This window comes from Patagioenas fasciata, chromosome 8 (genome assembly GCF_037038585.1).
Source record: "Patagioenas fasciata isolate bPatFas1 chromosome 8, bPatFas1.hap1, whole genome shotgun sequence".
NCBI classification, from domain to species: Eukaryota; Metazoa; Chordata; class Aves; order Columbiformes; family Columbidae; genus Patagioenas; species Patagioenas fasciata.
The window spans coordinates 16,911,270-16,936,595 of NC_092527.1; the positions used below are offsets into that span (position 1 = coordinate 16,911,270).

The following is a 25,326-nucleotide window of genomic DNA, read 5'->3' on the forward strand; positions in this document are numbered from 1 at the left end:
AACATTCCCCTTGAGCTCAGCTCGCTCAGCCTCTCCTCTTGCCAGATGTGCCAACACTTCAATCACCACACAGCTGCTTCAGTGCCATGTTGATAAAATTTTATATGTGGTATTCTTCCAAGAGAACATTTTCAGAGTTCAAATTTTGGATGGATCTAGGCTATGTAGGTGATAAGCACGCTCAAGCGGGTAGATTGCTTTTCCAGGAGGTTGTTAAACCTGTAGAGTAGAGGAGGATAAGAATGAATCCAGTTTGCAAGAAATAAAGCAGTGGAGAGAGTTCCAAACTTGCTACTAGAGATTCTTTTTTCCCCGAAGTGTAAGAACTGGTGAAAGGTAACTACAGAAGGCTGGAGGTTGAGGAGGAGAGAGAAAGGCCTCAGTCTTCCAAAAGCAAACTCCAGGAAGATGCTGAAGGAAGCAGTTCTTTCCTCTGACTCCTCTATTGTTTATTCATTTCATTGATTCCCTTCTGCAGCACTCTGAGACTCAGATTATTAGCAGTGATAGATATGCAAAACTCTGCTAATTACTTGTAACTTTTTCCTGACTCTGGTAGAATTTGAAGTTTAAAAAAAAAAAAAAATCTTTCAGGATTGATGGATTTAATTTTCTGTGATATGACTCTAGAGATAGAAGACTTTATATTAAGTTATAAATCTTTGCAGGTTGAGTTTATTTAAATAAGGCATCATTTTATATTTCATATCTGGGAAAAAACCTTATTTCTGAAACCAAGAATATATTTTCGTAGATGATCTAGATGAACAATTTTCTTGTGTTTATGATTACCATCAAAAGATGAGACTCTTGAAAATAACTATTTGGAATACATAAAAATATCTTTAGTTGTCTGACTTAAAATTAATGCAGATATGCTTATTAATGTTATTTTGGTAAAGTGTAGTACCCATATGCTTTGGAATGCCTGAAATGTATTCTAAAATCAATGGAATAATGTTGGTTTCTTATGTAGAAGATGGGTTTAGTGTTTGTTGTTGTTCTGGGTATTTCTGAGCATTCAGCTTGTAATTAGTCTGTTTAAGTTAGATGATAAAGTGAGGAGCTGACATGGCAAAATGACTACGAGCAAAGCTAAGTACCTAATTTTATACATCACATTAGATTATGTTAACCTGAGGCTTTAAAATACTGATTTCTAGCTCAGGTTTAACTTGACTTTTGCCCCCAATATATCTGGTTTCATTCATGTTGTTTTATTCTAACTACAGAGGAACACTAGAAACAAAGTAAATTAATGAGAACATGGATTTAAAAAACATGGCTTTAAATCAATAGTGCAGTCTTCAAGAAGTTCATTAAGCATATAAGAGGAAAGGACAGCAGTATTTATCTTCCTTAATGTTATTTTTAAGACTTCAAATTATTAATCCTTGTGCTAGCTCTAAGTTGGTGACACTATTGCATCAGGGGACCTTTTTAAATTTTATATCAAAGTAAAACCATTTCACTGTAAATCACATGTGAACACTTACTGATTGTTTAGCACAAAATAGATTGAAAGGGACACCAGGTTTAAGTATGATTGATGTTTCTTTCCTTATAAATCTTGAACTCGAACTTCTATGTAGTGAATTAAAAAAGTATTTTAAACTGCAAGGATATGGATTCCCGCACTTGCTTTAAGCTGGTTGTCTTTTCAATTTCTTTAAAATATTATCATAGTCATATGTTGTGAGAAGTTCTCTTCCCCACTAGGCACTCAGTAGGAACATACTGAGGCTGGAGAACTCTGGGATTTTAACACTTCAAGTGGGCGTAATAAGGTATTATGTTACCAAATCTTATGTTTTCTCTGTAGAAATGGAACAGCATAGCTCTAAACCAAGTTTTATTCTTTCTCCATATTTCAAAATACAAGCATTGTTTTGTATGCAAAATATATTATAAATTGTCTTTAACACGATAGAATCCAGATTAAATTTACCGTGCAGATCATCAAAATGTTGGAGGGGAGTAAAGGGGCAGATACTTCTAACAGGAAGAGCCAACATATTTGGGCAACAAACAAAACACAACAAGGATATTTTTTGGAAGGATTCTCCTCTGTTTAGAAACACACTTAATTGGTATAAATAAATGAAGTTATTGAGCATCTCATTGCTAACAAATTTGAAAGGCAGTAAAGACAACCAAAAAAGAAAAGACTATTTGGTATTATTAGAAAAAGCAAGCCTGGTTATTTTTATTTTCTGATTTGCATACTGATGTTTAAAGGAACTTACTAAATACTTACCACTGGGGAAAAAAATCCACCTAATTCAAGGCATAGGTAAAATTATAACAATGATGAGTTTGTGGAATAATGAGTCTAGTCATAGTTGATATATTAAAAGATTTATATTCCATGCACAAAAGTTGGATAAACATGTTTCACTACAGGGCTGGTCTGATTTTGAATAATCCATTTATATATAAATGCAGTCATAAGGAGATAAATACCAGTAAATGGCAATGGTGTGAAAATACCAAGGATGGCAATGCATTATTTAGAACAGTCTGTAACAAAGTGAGTGAAGAAATGTCCAAGCTAACCTTAGATTAGCTAACTTACTTTTAATAAATTAATTGCTGCATCTTGGAACACACTTCTGGCTGCCAAATTGTACATAACATGGCTGGTAATCTCTGTTTAGCTGTATGCTACTGAGTCATGATATAAACAATATTTGAATAAGCTAGTATAACAAACAATAAAACTTCCAGTTTCCACGATGTTTACAGAATTGAACAATGTCTCAAGAGAGGCAGAAGGATGAGGCTGAAGTGGGTTGTAACTGTGGTTGTCCTGACAGTGAAATATAACTAAGTTGTCACTTATAAAGGTACTAAGGCCATCTCTTTGGCGTGTTAAAGACTGAGTCAGATGCAGAAGTGTCTTGGTTTCAGAGTGATTTTTGGGCATCCAGATGGCCACCGTACCTGCAGGAGCACCAGGCTGTGCTGTTTACAGTGATGCTGTTGGGATGCTCTGCTGGAGAGGCAGTCCCTGAAAGTTGCTCCAATTAGCTGAGTGCTTCCATCCCAGTCTGCCCAGCTGGAAAACTGAGCTACCTTCTGAATCTCTCTGGATCTACTAGCATTAAGACCCAATCAAAGGTGAATTGGTAAAGCTACGTGTTTCTAAGATAGACACATGGTGAGTGGAATTCCATTAAGTGACTGACGGAAGGTCACCTGGTAGGGAAGCGGAATGGCTGCTGACGCAGAGCTGCAGAGCAAACAGCCTCTGCTTTCTTCCTCATAGAAGCTCTAATCTCTGCTATTTATTTCCTGTGAAATAAGAATGAGTAAGATCAGAATGACCTGTTCTGCTCTTTTTTGTGTGTGTGATGAGAAAAATTTGGTAGCACTGTCTAGAGGCAGTACGAGCTGTGCCGTTTTTCTTTCACCTGAATTCAGAAGAAAATTATCAGAAACACATCACTGAATTCAGTTGATTTATGATTAGGAATTCAAGAGAAGCAAATGTGTTCCTCAATTTCATCGGGATGTCTTGTCAGAGACTAGTTCTAATCTACAAAATGATCTTAAATGGGACATAATCATTTTCCTGATTATTATCTTCAGCTTCCGTTATTTAGAAAATGGAATCAAGCAAGAGTCTTGTATGTATGACCAGTATTTTCTGGCAGCAAGTGTATCAGATTAATGCTATTTGTTGGGGTTACCGTTATTTCACAATACTCCAATTCTCAAAGTTTTTTTTTTGTTGGGCTTGGCAGGTGATGGCAGAACATGGGTGACTTTTCATGGAGCTTTCTACTTTTGGAAAGATGTATTGAGAAGAAATGCAAATTGTCGACTTGAATGTAGCAGGTCTTTTTGTGAACGCTGTTCTTTCAAATGCGTAATTATTTTTCATGTAGCTTCCGTTTACTTGCTTGAATTGAAGCACTTATATACCTTAACATAAGAGAGCAAGGCATTTTGCAGAGCTGGACTTCAGGAAGGACTTAATCCTCTTAGTCGTTTTAACCCGGGAGTAAATATTGACAGAATTCTTGGGAGCTCCCTTGTCTGTAATAATGTTTCTGTTCCTGCTGCTCTTACAGAAGCTGCAGGAAAGCCAGCAAATGAAAATATCCTGGTTATACTACTGCCCACAAGTAATAATGAAATAACATGGTTTGGATTCCTGTGCGTTAGCACATAGCTGATAGTGAGAATTGTGTCAGCCAGAGAGCTGCTTTGTGTGTTTGGCAAGTATTAAAATGGACATAGAACAACATAAATTTGCCTCTGTTTGCTGCATATCATATTGCTGAATTAATAACTTAGAACTGTGTTGCTATTTATAGTTAATAAATTGACATTGGAAAATTTCCCTTTTGTCACTAACAGGTCAGATACTGTCAGCAGTCAAATGGAATTTCTTGCAGTTGATACACATCCTGTACTCTGAAACATTCTCTTCCAAACTCTACTAATTTACAAATACTTGGCTAGTGAAAATTAATAAACCTGCATTAATAACTGGTGGACAAAAATGCTCGCATCACTAGTAGTTTTTAATGATGTGGGTTCTTTTAAGTCACAAGCAAGAAACTAATTAAGAGGTCTTCAGGTCAAGATTTCACAGTGGAACAAAGAGGGAAGTCTTTTCCTTGTTATAATAAAGTTTTGTGTATAAAACACTTTTTTTTTTTTTTTTTTGTGTTAGATATGTCTTTCAGCTTCAATTAATTTTCCTGCTTATTTAGTGTAGTAAGGGTCTTGCTATATTGCTCCTGTGGAAGTCCACCTGCATTTCATGTGGGTGATAAAGTAACTGGGTCTTTTCTTTTGGGTGGTGCTGTTCCTGCTGCAGGGTTGTGCTTCTCAAATGTTAGCTCTTACAGACTTCTTCTTTTGCCACTGAAGTAAGGAGAGAGCAGGGTAAACTCAGAACAGCTTTGCGCTGGAGTCTTCACTGCATATTTTGAAGCTTTAAACTGGTGGATTGTCAGCTGCAGTAGGTGCTGTAAAGCAACAAAAACTGCAATTTCCTCCTGCCTTTGGTAGGAGCTAATCTTGCTGGGTTTAGTCTATTGATGCCAAGAGTTTCTGCTGACTGGTAAGCTGCTAATCCATTAGCAGGAGAGCTTTAGCGGCTAGTTTTATGCTAAATCTACGTAGTGATACATCTGTCATAATGTTGTTACAATAGATATAGTTGTCTCTTCAGAAAAAAAAATTCTCAATGCAAGACTTGTTACTAAATCTTTCTGTATAATGGGGTAAATTTAAAGATTTGGAGTTTTTCAGTTAGAAACTTTAAATATCTCCAGAAAATGGCTTGCTTGGATTTTGACACCATTCATTTTCTGGCTTCTAAATTACACTTAATATGCTAAGGAAGAGTTATTTTGGAAAATGTTTCTCTATTTGCACTTTGGTAGGCAATTACATTGCATGTCAAATTGTTCTTATCTATAAAACGTGATGTCTGCTGATCTTATAAAATACAGTAGTAGAAGCAAGTTTATTTCCTGCCATAAAGTGAGAGGGCATCGTTTGTGCAGACCATCTGTTCATAGTTAAGGATATTTTAACTGGCACCTCCAGAGTAGCTTCCATTATTCTTTACAAACCAGGTATAAAACCAGGTACGAAACAAATATGTCATTGAATGGCTGAGGGGTTTTGAGTTTCTGGCAGCAACACACTGTCTGTAGATAAGCATTGGCTTGATGTGGCCTTGAACTGTTTAGGAGAGGAGTCTGTGACTAGTGTTTTTCCATACAGGTATTATTACCAGACAAGCACCTCAGTTCCTGTGTGTATTTTAAAGTTTGTCCAAAAAAAAAGACTTAGAATGTTTTCCCAAAATCTGAAAAACTCTTTTGCATCTACAGGGCTGGACTGGAAATCTTGCATGACTTTTTCATGATAAGTGAAGGGGTTCATTGTGCTTCTAGCTTGGGCTTGAAACAATTTTGTTTTTCTGAGTATTTTTGGCTCTATTTTTGAATTGAGAAATACTCAATGAAAAAAAAATAAAATATTTGAAAGTCTTTGACAAAAGTCTGGGCTGTTGCTTTCATTACGTATCTGGAAGCAAAAGATTTTAATGTTGAGCTTGTAATATATGTGGGGAGGAAACTGGAAAAAGAAACACATCCAGCAAACCTGTTATGCTACTTACTAGTGAGGTCACACCTCTCTTTAGAATTGCCTCACTTATTGTTATAATTGCCATTTTTACCAAATGACCACTTGAAAATGAGGTAGGTTGCTACCGAATGCCGTGATAATGTCTATAAATCTTCTAACTTTTTGTCCTTTCTGTATTGATTTTCAGACATCTTTTTTTCTTACCTAAGTCCAGTCCCTGAAAGATGTTTTAAAGAAGTGTTTTGAAGGGCTTTTGTAAAGATGGCAATCTTGGGCAGACAATGTAAAGTAAAGGTCTCATTTTCATTTGTTTTGTTTTGTTTTGTTTTTCAAGAATTGAATGTGGTCTTCATCTGTGCCCTAGCTGCATGAGGCTTTGAATATGGTATGAAATCACTTTCCATTTATTCAAAAGCTTTCTCGTACCTGATGAATGCTATACATAATAAAGCATTACATTCATTTATTATCCATATTAAATCATTTATCACAGAGGAGAGGTATATTGTGGAAAAAATCAGAGGTTTTCAGTTTTTCTATATGGTTCAATCTAAAACAGCAGAGAAATGATTGCTCAGGTAGTTCGTTAAACTTATTATTTACTAGATAATATTCAAAGACATTTTCTAATGTTTTTGTGGTTTACTGATTGATATTTATTGTTAAAGAGGAGGGATTTTATTATGATGATTATTTTTTAATGGTGCAACAAACACTAAGAAAGTCTGTTGATTTTTCCTATTGAGTTACATTTGAAAAATAAAGCACCAGGGCAAATGCAGTATTATTGCATTGTGCCATGCTTGGGCCTGGTCAAAATGCTACCACAGATAAGTCGATTTGGTATGGATATATGAGATGAACATGCACTGAATCACTAGAATGAACATGCTGTGGCAACATCCTCCTGGTACATGTCAGGGCTGAAATCTTCCTTCAAAAAGCAAAAGCGAACATAGGAATTACAGTTCTGGAGTGCAGTCACTTCCAGGGTTACTTCTGAAAGCTCCTGTTAAACTTTTGCATGTCTCTACTAGATTTAATCTAGCATTTGCAGATCTTGGAGTTAATATTAGCACTCAGGACTCAGTTTATGCAGCATAGAGTGTAAGCTTCTTGATTGTAGGACTAATATAAATTAACAAAAGCTAAACATTAAAAAAAATCTTAAATGAAAAAACTGATTAAGCTTATTCATATTTTTGTCTTGTCAAAGATTTTTCCAGATATTGATATGCTACTTGATTTGGAATATTTTTTTTTTTTTTTAATGATCAAAACTTATGTCATGAAAAGATTGTGTTGCCTATCCAGTGCTGTCTATCTTAGACAGAGTCACAAAGTACTGTAAGCACCATTTAGATGGAATTGGAACTGCAAATGAACTTTTGAGTAAAAGGCATCACTTGTCTACCTCATAACATCTGATTTTACTAGAGCACAACTGTGAAAAATTGAGCTGACACCAAGCACGATTTTAAAAGTTGCAGCATAAGGTGAGCGTGACCTTGTGCTTGTTCTTGATTACTTTTTCCAAACTTTCTTTAATCTCAGAAGGACGTATTGCATCTTTACTCCTTTCATCTTCCTTGTTCATTGAAATATGTCGAGAGGTAAACATTTGGCAAGACTTCAGAAGGGTTCTTGGATTTCTTCTACAGACAGGTGATTTTTGGTCTGTAAATCCTGGTCAGCCTTGGCTCCTTTATTAATTTTTGATTACTGTTTCTGCCTAGTTTTTGTCTGTGGTGTGTTTGTATTTTTAGCCATGTTTTTTGCAGCACAGTGTTGCAGTGCTATTGGATTTGATTTTTTCTCCAACACAATAGAGCACTGCTCTGTGCTATTGAGCTAAGAAAGGAGAGGGGAAGATTTCATTTCTGTTGGTGACTGAACAAGGCGGATGATTGTCATGATGTCTGTTCTCTAGTCATCCCAATGTGCTTGGGTTTGATAGCTCCTGAATACAGTATTACTTAAAGAGTGTTCTCCAGCTGAAAAGGAAACAAAGGACTGTAATACCAGAAATTTTGTTGTTAAATACATGATGAAAAATGAAATACAGAGGATAGGAGAGGAAGTCATCTCTTGAAATCACTCAATTCATCCTAGTAAAAGATTTTTTTTTTGAAGCTACATAACAAGATTTGACATAATAGATGTACTAGCAGCCCAGAAATGGAGGCTTATGTCAGTTAGGCTCTATTCAGCACTGAAGTTAAGCATGTACCTGTTTTATCTGGATTTAAATAAATACATTGACTTTGACTGAACAAGTAGCATAAGAATGTCTGTCTAGATACCAGTGCCTTCTATATGTGTGATTATATACCACTCACTAAGGTTTGGAACCCGACTGTGTTCTAGCTACCTGTTACTGACTTGTAACTGTACCCTCTTCAAAATTTCACATGCTTGTTACAATAAAAGCTAAATGCAAAATTCAATCTTGAATCTGATTGTTGAAATTAAATTACAGCCAATTCTTAAATTGCCACTTCAAATTGTTATGTATAAGATTTGTGTGTGTGTATATATATATATATATAAAATGGCAATTATAATTTCTTAGGGAAAAATAATTTCATAAGGATTTCATTATCCTCAGTGAGTGAAGATAATTCTTATCCCATGTAAAGCCTAAAGTCTCTGTATTAGTGTGAAATGTTGATCTGCATGTGGGTGTGCTACAAATTTGATACCAAGTAACTATTTATTTATTTTTAACAACTGCAACTTTTTAAAAGAAAATTGACAGAAAAGTGATTTTTTTTTCTTGAGGGTAAGATTTATACTATTTTTTTACACAGTAGTCAACCTTATTTATTTTAAAAAAATTAGAGACAGATATATGTCTTAATTCAATCACATAATAGATTACAAGGTCTTCAGTAAATAAAGTATGTTCAAACCCTGATGTGAATCATAGAATGTCCTGAGTTGGAAGACACCCACAAGGATCATCGAGTCCAACTCCAGTCCCTGAATATGACAACTCCACACTTCACACCATGGGTCTGAGGGCGTTGTCCAGTCTCTTCTTGAACACTGCCAGGCTTGGGGCTGTGACTGCTTTCCTGGGGAGCTTTATTTATACAGTAAGTTGCATCTTTGTTGTGGAGATTATTTTAGGAAACAAAAATCTAAAAGAAAATTGGAAAAAAAAAAAAAAAAAAAGATGGGGAGTGAGTGTCCTGAGTAAGTGTTCTGGCCTTCCCACTTGAAGGGATTCATGTTTGTGTTCGAGAAATACTGTGTCTTTACCCAACTCTTTATTGAGTCCCCAGTTTTGTTCTTATGCCATGTTTTCATTTTAATTTAATTTAGTTTATTTTATCTGTTTATATTGACTTTAGTTAGTAGTTTATATTTTGTGTATAACATCAACCAGGGGGGCTAGAACTTTATGCAAAGAGTGCCTGAGAGTCTGCTGGTCACAGAGCTGCACTTATTACTGTAGTTATAAATCCACAATGTTTTAAAGACCCACCTATCTAAACACACTTTTTAATGACTGGTTCTGTTTACACTTTTTTTCAGAAAAGGTTCCATTTTTTTTCTTCTTGGTGCTGAAAACCTCTGGCTGTTTGCATTTGAGGTTACTAAGGACAGTCAAAAATTCATGTTCACTTTTTCTGATTTCCATACTGATGTGCCTATAAATACTGGGTAACTAGATGGTTTGGCTAGTGAAATTGCTTTGTTATAGTGGTATAAAGTAGTAGAGGCTACTGGATTTTTGTGGTCATATATGACTTAAATGATTGCATTATGGGTTTTAATAAAATTACCACAATCAAGAGCTGAAGGCTGTGTTAGATAGTAAACCCATATGAATGGATCTCACCTGAAGGAACTACAGTTTGGCATCTTTGGACAAGGAAGAAGGACAGAGCCTGGCAGTGAGAAGCATATTTTAAAAACTGATTCTCTGTAATAGGCTGGAGTGCAATGAGGTCGATGTGTTATACCACTCATGGAAACAATTGAGGACAAACTGCATTCTTTTCATCGACTTTAAAGTCGGATGTTTCATTTCAGTTTGAGCTTTATTCAATTATATATGTTAGAGTGTTAAATAGATCAAGAGAGGAATTAATGAAGGCAATTTCCCCTGTTGCTGTGGTAGGCTTTTGTAACTGGTTTTGTCTTAGGGGCTTTCACCCCTCCTCCTGCTCCTCTTCCCGTCGGAGTCCCCAGCCCCACACACTTATGATGAGTGGATCACACACAACAAATGTCCAACACCCACAGTCACTCTCAATTAAGAAAAGCATTTTTTTTTAACAAATTGCTTATAAATTGTTGCATGATCCTTTTATGAAACAATATTGAAAAAGTCATGTCAACCTGAAAAAGTCTTTCCATTATGAAACTACAGAAACCGATTTGCAAAGAGAAAAATGTCGCCTCTGCCAGCACTGCTTGATATATGCCTTGTCTCCTGAGTGCTGCAATTTCTGGAAAAATCTCCATTAGTTGATTTGCTATTAAAATACTCCTTCTGGTTTGTATCTTGTTACAAACTCTGTTAGGTGTAAACAACGACCAGCTATTTTTTTTCCCTGCTTTTTTTTTTTTCATTTCCCAATCTATTTTGAGATTAAATGGAATATATCTTTTTTTTTTTTTCCTTTTTTTTTCTTCAAGAACAATCCAAGAGCAGCCCTTCCTAGAATAGATAACAGTCATGTGATCAGGGACATTCCTGAATATAGAAGACCTGGGCTCAAGTGTTTAATGCTTTGTTTTTACACCAAGTCTGAATGTGAATCTCTTACTTCCCAAGTGACTGCCTGACCAGCAAACTATTGGGTTTTTTTTTATGAAGGGTTCATTTACTGCCTGGTTTTGAGCATGGTATCCACCGAAAAATGCTCTCATTTGTGATCCAGTTGTCTAATCTGTTGCATCTAGAAAGCCTGTTTTTTGCTTATGGTGGCATGCTGCACATGTTAAATAACAGTGAGGGTCAGACAGGATGTCTTGTCAAGATTACTTTTTTCTTCCCTTGTGAATAAAATGTTTACCAAATAACAATCACAATAATAAGTTTCAATTTGTTCCAGTTAAGGTCATTCTAGTTACAGGGACGGATGTCTATATTTGTCTTACTTGCAGAGCAGAGAAATTATTTTTCATTGTTTATGGCATATTTCAGGCTAGATTGTGGGACAACCCAGTGGCATATACAGGATCACGGCTTGCTACTGTATCTTTATTGCATAACTGGCTCTCTAACTCAGGATAAAAGTGCATTGCATTCCCTGTGTGAAAATAAATACTTGATCAAAATGTATGGAACATTTCTTTATCATGATCTCTGATTCCTCTCTTAGAGATTAAATAAAGTATGCTGTAAGTACTTTTATTGACATCTGATCCTCAGTACAATAGCTGTAGTGGTGTCATGAGAAAATGATTTGTAACTGATCCAGTGAAATTATGAGATGGATCATTCTAATTAATAGTGGTTTTGAGATTATAATTTTGTAGCTTTTACAAGTAGGAGGAAATGTTGGTCTAGATACACTACAAAAATTAACTTTCATTTTTCATAGGTCCGATTAATTCCATCTTTCAAACTGGATTACTTGTGTTTATGTGGCTAGGTTTATAGAAGTTCATCTTTTGGACACTGCGCCATTTCTGTTAAATGTCACAAGTCACTTTTGGCCTAGCACATGCTTACTCTCCTGATGTACAATATTACAGCTTTGTCTTCTGGAGTAGCCTGTCACTGAGTTTCCAAATGTCATTTTCAAAATTTCCATTTCAGAGAAACTCATATATCTTGTGGTTGCCAAATTCTGGACCTTGTACAGAGAAACTATTTTATGCATTCTTCTTCACATGGTCAAAAGCAATGTGATCACCACACTTAGGGGAAAAAAATTATTCCCATTTCAAATGGATGAACAGTATCACAGGGAAGGAGGAAAGAGACAGGGATTCATGGCACTATCATCATTACTGTCTTTCATAGCCTCTGCACTTGACTGGTCCCACTCTCTCTCCTGCCTTTTGTTCATTACTATGCCTTGAGAATGAGAATACTTCAGTTTAATAAGGATATGGAGCACTACATGGAATTATTTGAGGAAAATGCAAACTCTGATGGTGACTTCTTGGACATAAACTTTATATATCCCTCCCTAACTCTTCTAATTAGGTTCTTTGTAATATCTTCCCTTTCTCCTGCTGGCTTTAGATATATTTTATTCTTGAGCTTTGTTTAGCATGCAGTTTGCTACCCCTTCACCCCATTCACTTTACTTGTTACTAGTGTGTCCCACTTGAAATCTAGGGATTTGGGGTGTTGTGTTATTCCTGCATGCAATGCAAACACCTATTTTAAATCTCCCTTGGCTCTGCAAGACTTGAATACCCAAACCACAGTCCTGAGAAATGTCCACAGAAATGTCTGTGGTCTCTTTGACTAGAATATACAGCTATTCATACTATTTAATACTGAAAATGGGGACAAAAGGCTTGAGTAAATATACTCTGCTTACTTTTTAATACTTAAGTGAAAATATGTTTGAGTAGAAAGAGGAAAAATTTCTCAGCAAGAATGAGAAATGTGTTTCAGTGTCTGTATTTTCACACAAAGGGTGTTGTGAGTGACTAAGGGAAGTGCAATGCAAAATGCAGTTTGTCTTTGACCTTAAAAAATATGATCTAGAGAATGTACATTATCATTGAAAGATGCAAAAAACACATGATAATAAAATTTTAGTTGAATTCAGCATATGTCATTTAAAGATGTACTCTGCAAACATTTTAGCTATAGATTAGCTTTACCTGTGGTTCTGTTTTCATACCATTTGATAAGAAGGATTTAAATAATTCCATTCATACAGTCTTGATGATATTTTTGGTCTAGAGCTTAGACCGATACAGTTATTTTGGTGAAAATCTGAATGCAAAATAGAGAATTCTGTTTTCATATTAACTTTGCAAGGAGGCTGTAATTTACACTATTTATAGAGCCCTTCACCATGGTCTGCACTGAAGCATGTGCCTGAGCTTGCCCGTTCAGTGCAGCGCTTCAGCACAGGTGTGATTTGTGGTGCTGAATGGAGCTCAGACCATCCTTTCCACCCTTTGCTGCAGGGGATCCCACATACAGATGAGAGCTTTCAGTTCACTGCGAGCAATATCTTCTCCTAGTTTCATTTTCTTTTTCTTTTTTTTTTTAAGGCATACCTAATAAACATTTGCTTGTCATATAACCATGATCATTTTTGAAATAGTTGGCTGCATCAAACCATTTCTCAAGATTTCCTTGATTACTCATAGGATTTTTTTCAATGCATCCATAAATATGAATGTGATCATTCACACCACATATGGCAATATTAAATGACCTCAGTTCGACTTCCCTGAAATTCTGTATGTGACATAACAGTGCTGTTTTAATAGGATTTTGCATCAAGTTATTTGTTGTTTTTTTGTTTTGTTTTGTTTTCTTTAGAAGTATGATGCCAATTAGCAGCATGAGTGCATGTCAGGTATTGTGGGCACGACTATCAGATCTGTCCATTTAGGACAGGTGACAGATACTTTGGCAAAGACAGGATGCCTCAACATGATCAGTTTTTATCATATTGTAACATTATAACTGTCAAATATATATTCTACAAGACATCAATTTCACCTGACTTAACTACAAACGTTTGAACTTAGGTCTGATATTGGCAGGTCTGTTATTGCTAATATTTGGTGCCTAATGGATTTCAAAAATCATTGTTAATGAAACTAGAAGACTTATTTTTTATCTTTGGTGAAAAAGAATACAATTTAAAAAACAAGTTATGTGTGGCCATAATAGTTGTTATCTTAGTGTAGGACTATGTTATTGCATTAAAACATTATATATAGTCTTTGATATATCAGCCACCTTTGTACTAAATTTTGAAAGGAACAAAAATAAATGCCTCTTGTGGCATGGTCATCGAAGTGTTCTAGTAAGTGAAAATGTTACTGTAGACTCATCCAGGTCACTCAATCAGCTGATTACTGTATGTTCCAGTTTCACAGTGATGGAGAAAAGCAGCACTTATATGTATGATAAAGTCAGGATAAAAATAACAGTTTGATATGACAGCCAATACATTTTAAGAGAAGAAATCCATCCCCATCATTATCTCCAGACTTCACAGCATAGCTGTGGCAGCATGCAATTCAGTCCAGTATCAGAGGTACCAAGTTTTACAAGTGAGAAATTGTAAATCAAAGTGACCCTGTAATATATTCTGGTTTAGTCCATTCCACAAAGTCAGGAAGAAAAAGACATGAAAAAACATTAAATGCATGGTCTTGTACCGGGGTGATACTTTACCAGTTACAGGCATCTCCCATCAGACTGTTTTTGAGGCCACCGATTTTACAGCATCTTCTGGTTTTGCAACTGCTAAAATGTAATCCTTGTGAACAACATTAAATGTAAGCTGAAAATATCCTTTTGCCATTTTTGAAAGATACAAAAAATATTTTCTTAAGCTAAAAGACTGATGTTTGCTTTGACACCTGACATGGTAGGATTGGAATAGAGTGCCCCAAAAACACCTTAGCAACTAATAGTAGCAAAATTTATCTCTTTGATTTCTGATACGAGCAATTAATTAGCTGGACCAAAATTAATTACCTGGACCATCTGACAACTGGAATAAGTGGTGCAAGCTTTGTTTCTCAGCTGTGAAGTGAGATAGTCTAAAGTTTCTGGTCAGGAAGGGAAGGAGTTTCTGGCTCAGATGTGCCCCCTTGGCTACCATAGAGGAAAGGAAGGTGTTGCTTCTGCTGGCGTGAGGTACTCATAGCATCGCTCTGCCTGCTCCTGGCTGATGGATGTTCACACGTGCTCATGAGCATTCGGTACAGCTCCTCCACTCTATGACTCTCAATCTTCACACGTAGCAAGAAGTTTTCATTCGTGGAATTAGGCTATGTGGTGCAGACCAACAGTTTAGTATAGAGAGTTTTAGGTCTGTAATATGGTAATAGTAACTAAGGCAGGTACAAATGTATGTCAGAAAGTTAATAGAAGTGCTAATGCAAAGTCAAGAATATCCCCACCCATGTAGGTTGTTCTTAAGCTTTGAAATGAGGCCTACCAAATATTCTCCAGACTGTGGATAAAAATTTCTGTTTGATGTGAGGCAACTTCTGATATTTAATAATCAGGGGCAAAAGGTGAATACGGCAGTGTCTGACTAGATGGAAACTTCTTCAGTTTTTCTGACTAGTGTAAAATTTTAGTTGAATATTCTGTATTAAGAACAAACAAACAAACCCACAAACAAAAAAAAACTGAACATTTTTTGCCCCTTGACTGATAACTTGTGACTACTGCAATTGGATCTGAATTCAGTTTAACCCACTCAGTCATTTTATAGATAGGTGAGTGCTGGTAAGAAGCTGACCTTCAAAGTAACACTCAGTATACATCAGGGAGAAAGGTCAAAAGGGAGGTTTTGAAATAATATCTCTATGTGCTTTTAAAAATATTTTTCTTGCTGTGGTTTTTTTCTAATTTTTGTTGTTGTTGTTGTTGTGATAGGAATTGTTACAATGTACTTATTTGCTCACAAATGTGTTAACTAATCCCTGAATCAATGCTGATGAGATGCACTTCTCACTGAAGCATTAATTTATTAAACCAGAAGTGTTTAAAAAGGCAACTTCTAGAGGGTACCTGAGTAGAAACATTGTAAGGGAGCAGATAACTTCTGCTCCTGATGTTATCACATCATTCAAGCTGCAGTTGTCAGTCCTAACGAAGGTGGTGATGCTGATTCGAGCATATTGTTTATATGATGTGCAAGAGCTGTGGGAAATAGGGAGGCCCTGTTGCTATAATTTATAATTAAAGTATCCATCACTTTTTTCTGAAAAACTGCTTGGCAAATAAATAATTAAAGGTCTGATTCTGATACACTTAGTGGAAACGAGAGAGACTTCTGAGAACAGTCCAAATGCAGTAAATGGATTTTTTTCAAAGCAAGGTTTCACAGTAAATAATATCATTAGGATCTCAGTCAAAGCCAGGGGCTTTTTGTTAACACAGGAGGGTATTCTGGTTTATGTGCTTTAAAATCTAACCCTACAGACATCTAAGACTGTCCACTTGCAAACAATGTCTGATGTTGTCTATTATGCCTAAACATGTTATCTTTTAAGCATAGTAGAAACTAGTCTTAAAATGAATGAAAGAATTTAAGAAAAGTGTTTCCTGCTTATTCGAACAGCCAAAGATAAACAAGTTGTTAATCTGATGGTTTGTACAGTACAGAAGCTTTAGAACGTTTTGTGTTACTTAATAAGTATATTTTATTATAAATATGTCTGTTTTATAGAGGAGTTTTCTTTGATTGTTTCACTGAATTTATATTTAAAAGAAGGTTTATGCTTAGATGATATTTCTTAGTTTTTAAAGTAATCAAAAAGGTTTGACAGAAATCTTTTGAAATACATATTATTTTAATGCTGCCATTGTGTTTCAGTAATAACCTTGCTTTCCTAATAGCTGAAATAACTGTAAATATGCAAGTCCCTCACAGTGCTGGCAGGGAGAATTTCAGTTGATTTTGCTGCCTTGAAATTAACCTTTTACTACCGCATGCGTATGTTTGTCATTTATCCCCTTTTTCTCAGGTGCAAAGAGGGCTACCAAGGAGTCCGCTGTGACCAATTTTTGCCGAAAACCGACTCAATCTTGTCAGATCCAAGTACGTCAAATGTTTTTCTTATATTTTTAATCCATGCTGGAGGCTATTCTTGCTGTGCGAGATGACCCTTTGCCTATTGTCAGAAAGCATATTACGGAGCACTGCAGTTGCTTGCAGAGAACAGTGTTGCTTTTGTCGGTAGGATAAAAGCGCATCCTCCAGTCTCTGTTCATATAAAACTACTGCTGCTGCAGCACGGCAGCCCGGCAGAGGAGTTGCTTCCTTATGATTTGGAGTAATACTCTTCCTACTTAAAGCCAAAATATTCATCCTTCTCTACTTTTGACTCAAGAACAAATAAAATTACACCATCTAAAAGGAAACCAAGTATAGGCTGCAAAGTGGTTCCTTCAAAAGAACATAAATTCATATTGCCTGTGACTGCAGAGATTATAATCTCCTTGGAAAGATGTGACATCAGTTTATACAAAACTTTTTTTTTTTTTTTTTTTTTTTCACTTCTACAAGTGAAATTACTCTATACTTGCAGATTGAAGTGTACTTTCAGGTAGCAATGTGGAGTCAGTGTAACTGTCTATTACACTGTTCAGTATATGCCAGAGTACCATCTCCATGTATGTTCTTCTACTCCACTACTGCACTTTTTAAATCCTGTTGAATAATACAATTATGTCAGAAACACTATCCAAGATTAATTTCTTGGACAAGAATCCATTTACTAATTAATGTTGTTTATCTTAACTTTTTAAATGAAATGACAAAACAAAGGGTCATATCTGATCTCTCATTTTTATTCTTATACCTGGAAACTGTAACATGTTAAGTCTTCTGGGTTTGGGTGCTCTTTAAAATTTGATTTGTTTTGTTTGTGTTTTTTGAAGAATAATGCTTGCTCTTCGGTCTTTTTTTGTGATTTCTGTTTATGTTCTTGTGCTTTTCCATGTGAAAACCTGTTGCCAAACACACCTGTTGTTTTGTAGTTTGTTATGTTATACAGCTCCCATGAGAAAGTGCTTTGTATTTTGTTTAGCGTTTCCTTTTGCTTGACCTTTAATGGTGCAGAGCCTATAAGGAACTGGGAGATTTTATCTATGGTGAGTTGTATGTGCATGTGTCAACAAAAAGTTGTGTATATGTCAAGGAAAAAGGTACTTTATACTCTAAAAGTGGGGGAAAGGACAATCAACAGCAGGACGGGGTGGTACCTATCTGACTTGGTTTTAACAAGGGACTCTACTTTCTCAGGAGTAGAGATGAAATTCCTATAACTACAATACGAAGCTCAGAAAAGACTCAGTTATTAAGCTGCATCTAACAAGACCAAAAGTCCTACAGTGTTTACATACTGCAGACAGTATTATTGTTTCTTTGCAGGATTGTGTTGGTTGCATAGATTTGTTTCTCTTGGAAAATACTTACCCTACTTGGGTTCTGACTGCATAGTTTCTATAACATTGTTCAACCACCTGATCTTGCTCAGTAAACCAAAATGTCCTTTTTACACTTTGTGACTACAAAGACAGTTTCATTTCATCTTATTGAGTCTTTCTTTCAAAATTTTGTTATTCAGAGTATTTAAGAGCAGGGCACCTTAGCTTGATGTTGGCATAGATCCACTGGACACACCTTTGGTCAAAGAATGGCCCCTCTTCCAATATAAATAAAGAAGGTTAATGGGAGTTAGGTACTTTCCTAGTCTGTTTTGAAATTTAACTTTCGTTTGATCCTCGTCCCTGTTCAAAAGAGTAGAAACTTCTGTTCAGGTACATTTCTGTGTGTTGGCATAGTGTGATATATCTCTGTGTACGTACATGCATATGCACATGTTCTAAGTATGCCTCACCTGAAAGGGAGATATTAAAAACTTTCTGTTGCAGCTGGACAGTGGCAACAGGAACATTTTGCTCAGGAGTTATATCAATATGTATTTATTTTCACTCTGAAGAGGAAAAAACAAATACCATGCCGATAATTAGCACTCAGCAGCAGGAATATTTGCTCTTTGCATAATCTGAGTAGTGTAAAAAGTATTTGACACAACGTCAAATGCAATATGATAATCTCTGAAGTCTCTGGTGTTACTTTGCAAAATCTTATTGTTGTGGCTGAATGCATGTTTGGATTAGGAAGAGAACTGCTGAAGGACACTAAGGGTTGAATTTTGAGGTGGCTTCAGAAAGAAGTGATTTTTTCAAAATGCAAGGCTTAATTTCCAAAAGTTGAACACTGAGATGAGTGCTCTTGTGTCTGGACTGCACTTAGCTAGCACTGGCTGGTGTCAGTCAAACTTTATAAGCAAGTCCAGCGCATTTGAGTTTTGTGGGATTGCTTAGCCTTCTTGATAGCAAATGTATTCAGAACTGATACTGATGGATCCGATACCAGTTTTCAGCTGATTTGAAGTTTGTGTGCATGAAACAATAAATTTTTCATCTTACCTTGTCTGTGATAGTGCAGGTTAGATTTTCAGAACTTTCACTTGTCATTAAATAGGAAGTGAATCTGAACCACTGTCACTTGTAAAAGAACAACAATATTGTCTAAAAATTGTTAGTTATTTATGCACAAAAGAGGATTTTTTTGGTTTTGTTTTTGTTTGAGGGGCTTTTTTGTTGTTGTTTTGGTTTGGGGTTTTTTGTGTGTGTGTTTTTGTTTGTTTGCTTGGGGTTTTTTGTTTGATTGGGTTTTCTTAATAGCCCTCTAAACCAAACCAAGCTTTTTCAGCATGGCTATTATCTGAGGTTGCATAGTGACAAATAATGTGTTACGGCTCTGCATTATTTTTAAGAGTATCAGGCCAAACCCAGCTTCTTACCTCATTTTGGATGTATGTGAGGCAGGTCTTGACTTTACATCACAGATATGAATAGAAATTATGTAATACTTAATACAGATTAATGTATGTTACGTCCTGTACATGTAGTTTAATTAAACTAAATGGTTAAGATATTTAAGATTCTGTTTTCAGGAAACCTGTTGAAACTACCTTATGGTGTTTCAGAGTTCCTGGATTGGCATCAATGGCTTCTTGCAGTCAGATCTGCCTCATGCTACCTTTCTTCAGCTCAAAGTTAGAATCAAATTCATAAGAAAACATATGTAGGACACACATAGAGCAATGTCAAAGCACACAGGCCCTTGTATTGGACCTTCAAGCATCGTAGTTGCTAACAGCTTCCACTTCCCTTAATTTCTCCATTCTTAACCAGGTTTGCTGGATATAAATGAAAGAAGTTAAAAATAAATAAAAAGGCACAAAACAAACCAACTCAAAGACAAGTAGTTTGAGAAGTTGTTTATTGATCTTGGAATATGGGAGAAACCTGCCAAAACCATGGAAGCCACAAGGAACCTACCAAAATTAATAACATCACCAGGAAGGGAAAAGGCTGTATGACAATGCAACCTGTCATTACAGTCACTGTCAAGCAGCGAGAATCTGTTGGCCCTGCTAATACTGGGCAGAACAAGTCCCTGAACTCTCTCACAGTCACAGTCTCCTTCATCTGTGGAGGAAATAGTAATGCTAATGGAATAAAGAGAAAATAAATAGCAGTTGCATGCTGGAAGGTAAGGATAGGAGTATATTTGAAGCACCGCTTCAGCTTTCTCCATCTAGGTCAATTTCTCTATAAATGCTCTTCATAGCAATGATAGAACACTTACATTTTCAACATTAGAAATACCGCTTTAATATAACTTTATGTACAAGTCATTTTTCAGGCCTGTGTAGCCCTCTGTGTATCTACAGGATTGAGAACTTATATACAACATAAATCATACAAATGTACTCATGTACTATCCTTTCTAGTGTTCTGGAGTAGACATGCCTGGCCCAAAGAGTCTTAAAAGGTAAGTTGTATGTAGGCTGTGGATGTGTCTTTTGGCCAGTTTTTACACTGAGGCAAAGTATAATCTTTAAATCTTCAACTTTTTCTGTGCAGATATTGCAAAGCCCTGAACAAGGCATTGAGAATGGTTTTGTCACATTACCCCTTTTTCACCAAATTGTCGAAATCCACCTTCAACTATTTTGTTCTTAACTTAGTATTGAAAGCTACTTTCCTACACAAAAAGTGTATTTCAGTTTTAGGGTGCACAGTATTAATTTTATATTTTTCATATTAACAATCAAACTGTGCCATTTGACCTCAGAAGTTTAAGCGAAGAGGAATACCCTCTCAAATATTGGGAATGTTATCCCTTCATTTTTCAAAACAAATGTATTATTTTCTAAAAGATGAAAAATACGGTGGAAAGCTTATAGGTCATTAGGCCATGCTCCTGCTGTTGCAGTCAGCCCCATCACGTAATTCCTTCTGTAAGCTGATCAGACTTCATCTGTAAACCACTTACAATCAGCATGAACTAGCCACTAGAAACAGGTTTTGTTTGTCATCCTGCTCTGAGGGTTTCAAGTCTTTTCAGCTTCCACACACAATTATGCACAGCCCAAAAGAATATAATTGCCAATTATATTCTTTGTTAAAATGCATACTTTGATTCTTCGTTGATATATTTTTCTGTCAGTTTCCATCATGTTACCCTTTTGGTCTGTTAAGCTATTTTTTCGCAAATTTTAAAGTCTTGTTCCTTAGACCTAGCTACAGCTTGTGGTCTTAAAATACTTAAACCTGTGACAGCACAGCACACATCATGTTTCTTTTGGAATCTCATCAAAGAGAAACCTGCAAGTGTCATGTCTGGAATCTACAGTTACTTGTTCTTAGATTACCTCTTTATTTAGCAAAGGATCAAAATCCCTCTGCAGGAAGACTGGGGCTGTAAATAAATAAAACAACTTCAGATAGTTTAAAAATGAAAAAAAGTTTTCTTAGAAATGTATTCAAAGCCTCAAGAGCCACACTTCACCTCCTTCTCCAAAAAGAAAAAAAAAAAGAAAAAGCTTAAGGTTTGGGGTTGGTTTTTTTGTTTGTTTGTTTGTGTTTTGGTTTTTGTTTTTTTTTTTTTCCCTTGTCCAGTTTTGTATTTGTGAGATCATAGGATAATTTAGGTTGAAAAGAAGTCCGGGCTTCTTTAGAGAACTTGAGAAGTTCAGCCTCCTGCTTTAAGCAGATCTGGCTTTAAAGTTTCTGCTACTGCACTGGACACCACAAAGGTAGTTTGTAAAGGCATTGTTATTGAATAGAGGAAGAAGCACATCACATATGTGAAATATTTATAGAATATATTTTCAAATAATTTGAATAAATAAAATTAGTGGAACTGCTGAGTGTCTTACTGAATGATTGAGGACCTGGATAACTTTTTTTGTCAACTTCACTTAACCTATCTGAATTTGTAAACATTCCTCTTTTTCTTCTTTTTTTGATTGCTAGAAGGCATAGAAGAAAATAAGATTTTGCTGTTGGAAAGACTTAGAACGTTGAATGTAGGTAGGGGCAGATATGAGTGGAAGAGAATTTAGGGAACACAGCACTGATTAGCTAGCCAGAGGTGGATATCTGAGTTTTGTGGAGGGCAAGTCCTTCTAAAACAGATTTAACATGGAGCTTGTTTAACCTAAGAGCCTTTGAAATCTGGATCTAAATCTGAATGTTGTGGCTTAACTTTGTCTCAAAAAGAAAAAGTTTTTAAGCCCTTCTGCAGTAATTATGCCATCTGTTTAAGGTTCTTTTGTATTCAAAACAAGCACATGGAGGGGAGTGGCTGTGGACCAAGTTTCTTTTGTAGAAATTGTCCTATCAATCTAATTGTAGAGAAGAGTTCTAAATCAACTGTGTGTGCAGAGAATAGAAATGATTATGGTTGTTCTACGATATTACTCTTTTACAAAAATTATATAATCAAAATGTGATATTTTATTGCCTTTAAAATTAAATTTTAAGAGCTATGTGGTAACAACGGTCAAGTGATGTCCATGAAAATGACAAGTCAGTGTAAGATCCGTTAGCATCCATCAAGTGAGTATGACATTTCTATTAACTACAGTTTCTTTATAAGGATACATAAACAGAGTTCCCTCGGTTCAAGTGCATCACAAATCAACCTAGTGTTGATGCATTAAAGATTGAAAAGAAGAAAGGGATGAGTTGCCTTAATAGATAAAAGAGAAAACACCATTACTTCAGAAGTTATAATGACTTTATCTATAGATGAGAAAAGATGCATCACGTGAGAGACAGGCTGGGGAATATGAAACCTAAGCAAGGTAAAATAAGAAAGGATATTCTTGGGAGAGTGGGAGACATGTTTTCCTTCCTCTTTGGTCAAGTGTGGGTAGGGACCTCAGGATACAGACTATAAAAGATGTGTTTTCAAATTTGAGTGGTACTGAAGCTGTAAAACTTTACTTTGTGAGAATAAGATAGATCTTGATTTGTTTTGAGGTTTTATTTTGTTTATTCTTTAAAATAGCAGCTTAGACTTTATGGAATGAAATGCTCAAAATCAGAAGTGCAACATTAACAAGGCATTAGTAAAACGGTTTGCCAGTGATAAATGGAAGCATGAATGTGTTCATTGTCAAAACATATTGAAGAGTTAAAGCCCTAGAGAGATTAAGTGAAATCGCAAATTTGCTACTAAAGTAGTATATGAAAATAATCACACTGAAAAATCACTATTAGTTTTGATAATATAATTGTTTCTTACGGTCTTAAAAACAAAATTTAACTGCATAGGAAGCAATTGGAAGTAATATTTGTTTCTGTAGGTAAGCTCTAACAGTGACTTGTACAGAATGTACTGTGTATATGTTATTCAGCAATTAACTTATTTTTCTACCGGTACTGCAGAACAGGTTTTAAAACTCACAAGTATCAGTGATCTTCATGCTTCTAAATAGAGGGGGGAAGTAATTTAACATAAATCTAGGATTATAAATTTGTCTCGCTCTTCTCAAGTAAAAACAAAAGCAACAAAAAATCCACTAGTGAGAGAGCTGTTTCCAAACAGCATTAAATTGAATTCCTGTCATTACTTTTGTGTGAAATAACAGAGCTGCTTTTTTTTTTTTCTCTCTGCTTTTACTTAATTCCCAGTCTTTTTGGAAAAAAAACAGCAATGAATTTGCACAAAACCCTCACTCACCTCCCCAGTAGCCCCTACCTCCCCCAACTTCTTTCTGGAAAGATTGAGGAGGGGTTTACAATTGAAATCATATCTCAATTTTAAATTAATTGTCACCACTTACCAAGTCCGTATTTATAGTATTAGCTCAAATAATGTTTAAATAAGAAGTCATGTATTGGCATCTGGTTACTCAACGTTGTTTATTTTCAAAATTTTTCACTTAAAACGTTGAAGTATGACCATAGGTGGTCTTCTGTAATTCAGCTGTGAAGGCTGCATCGCCGTAGGAATTCACAGAGAGAAACTGAAATCAGGTAGATTGTTGACAGGAGGGAGGAAAAAAAAATCAACAACAACAAAACCCCACACACCTCAAAAACACTTGTTTCCTTCTTCTTTAAAAACTGCCTATATGTGGCTCTCAATATAAATCCCAAGGAAGAGAGAGAATAGAGATGTCTAGCAATGCCAGTCTCAGTCAACAAAAAGTTTAATCAATTTATCTTCCTGTAGGTCATAGATGTGAGAAATCAGGAAGGAAATCAGAGCCACTCCATGCAGAGGAGTTTGAAGGCTGCCTCTGCAAACTTCCATTTCTCTATGTAATTTGGGACTTCCGTATAGTTAAAGAATTTCTAGATCTTTGTGTAAGGACTTTTGCACGTGTGTTTTAAAGAAATCAACTACATAATGACAGAAACACTTGACTATGGCTTGTTACGCAAGAATCCCAGCAGATGGTTGGAAATAGAGGTTAATCCCGCTCTGCCAAGGGCAAGCCCGTTCTGCTGCCAGTGCCAGGTTACTCCTGTGCTTGGCTGAGAGGCGGTGCAGCTCTGCTGCTGAACAACCACCTTCTGAAGTGATGACCTTCTGAAACATCAGCTTCTCCTATTGGCTCCTCTTATAGAGACATCATGATTTTCTAAATCTGCTGTTGGCCATCCTGTGTCTGGAAAACCAGAAGTATAAACATAGCTTGAAGTATATATTCTGTGACACTCTGGAAGCATCTAATTTAGCCTGTTGGTCTGAGTAACTAACTTTTCTGACTTGCATACTCTTCATACTGACAACATACTACTGTTGCTGTCAATCTCCCACTGTCTTTCAGAAAGACTTCTGATTGTGCCATGATGGACAAGACTCAGTCAATCATTTGACTTGTCAGGTCACATTTGCAGACCTTCTAAGAGGAAAATTCAGCAGTGCAGCAGCCATAATTCTTCATGCAAAGATGGATCATCACGAGATGAAGTGTAGGAAAATCGCACAAAATGTGGCAGTGATTTAGCTGAAAAGCATGTGTTTTGTCAGGTTCTGTCTTTGAAAATTAGCTACTTGGTTATCTAAATAGCATTTCACTTTTATCAATACCATTTCACTTACTCTCAGTGTTTTAGTCAGCTCATTTGAACAATCCCTGCTTATTAAGGAAAACCTGGAATAAGTGTATCATTCAATATTCATGTAGGAAGTACTC

At 35.9% G+C, this 25,326-nt stretch overlaps 1 protein-coding gene across 3 annotated transcripts in view; it reads left to right on the forward strand.

The window, feature by feature from the left end:
- Positions 1 to 25,326, forward strand: part of NRG3 (neuregulin 3) — a 395,896-nt gene that overhangs the window by 273,223 nt on the left and 97,347 nt on the right. For all 3 annotated transcript variants that reach the window (XM_065843806.2, XM_071811759.1, XM_065843805.2), the window contains exon 3: positions 16,774 to 16,847. In XM_065843806.2, the coding sequence (XP_065699878.1) occupies positions 16,774 to 16,847 (74 nt within the window). The remainder of the gene's footprint in view (positions 1 to 16,773; positions 16,848 to 25,326) is intronic.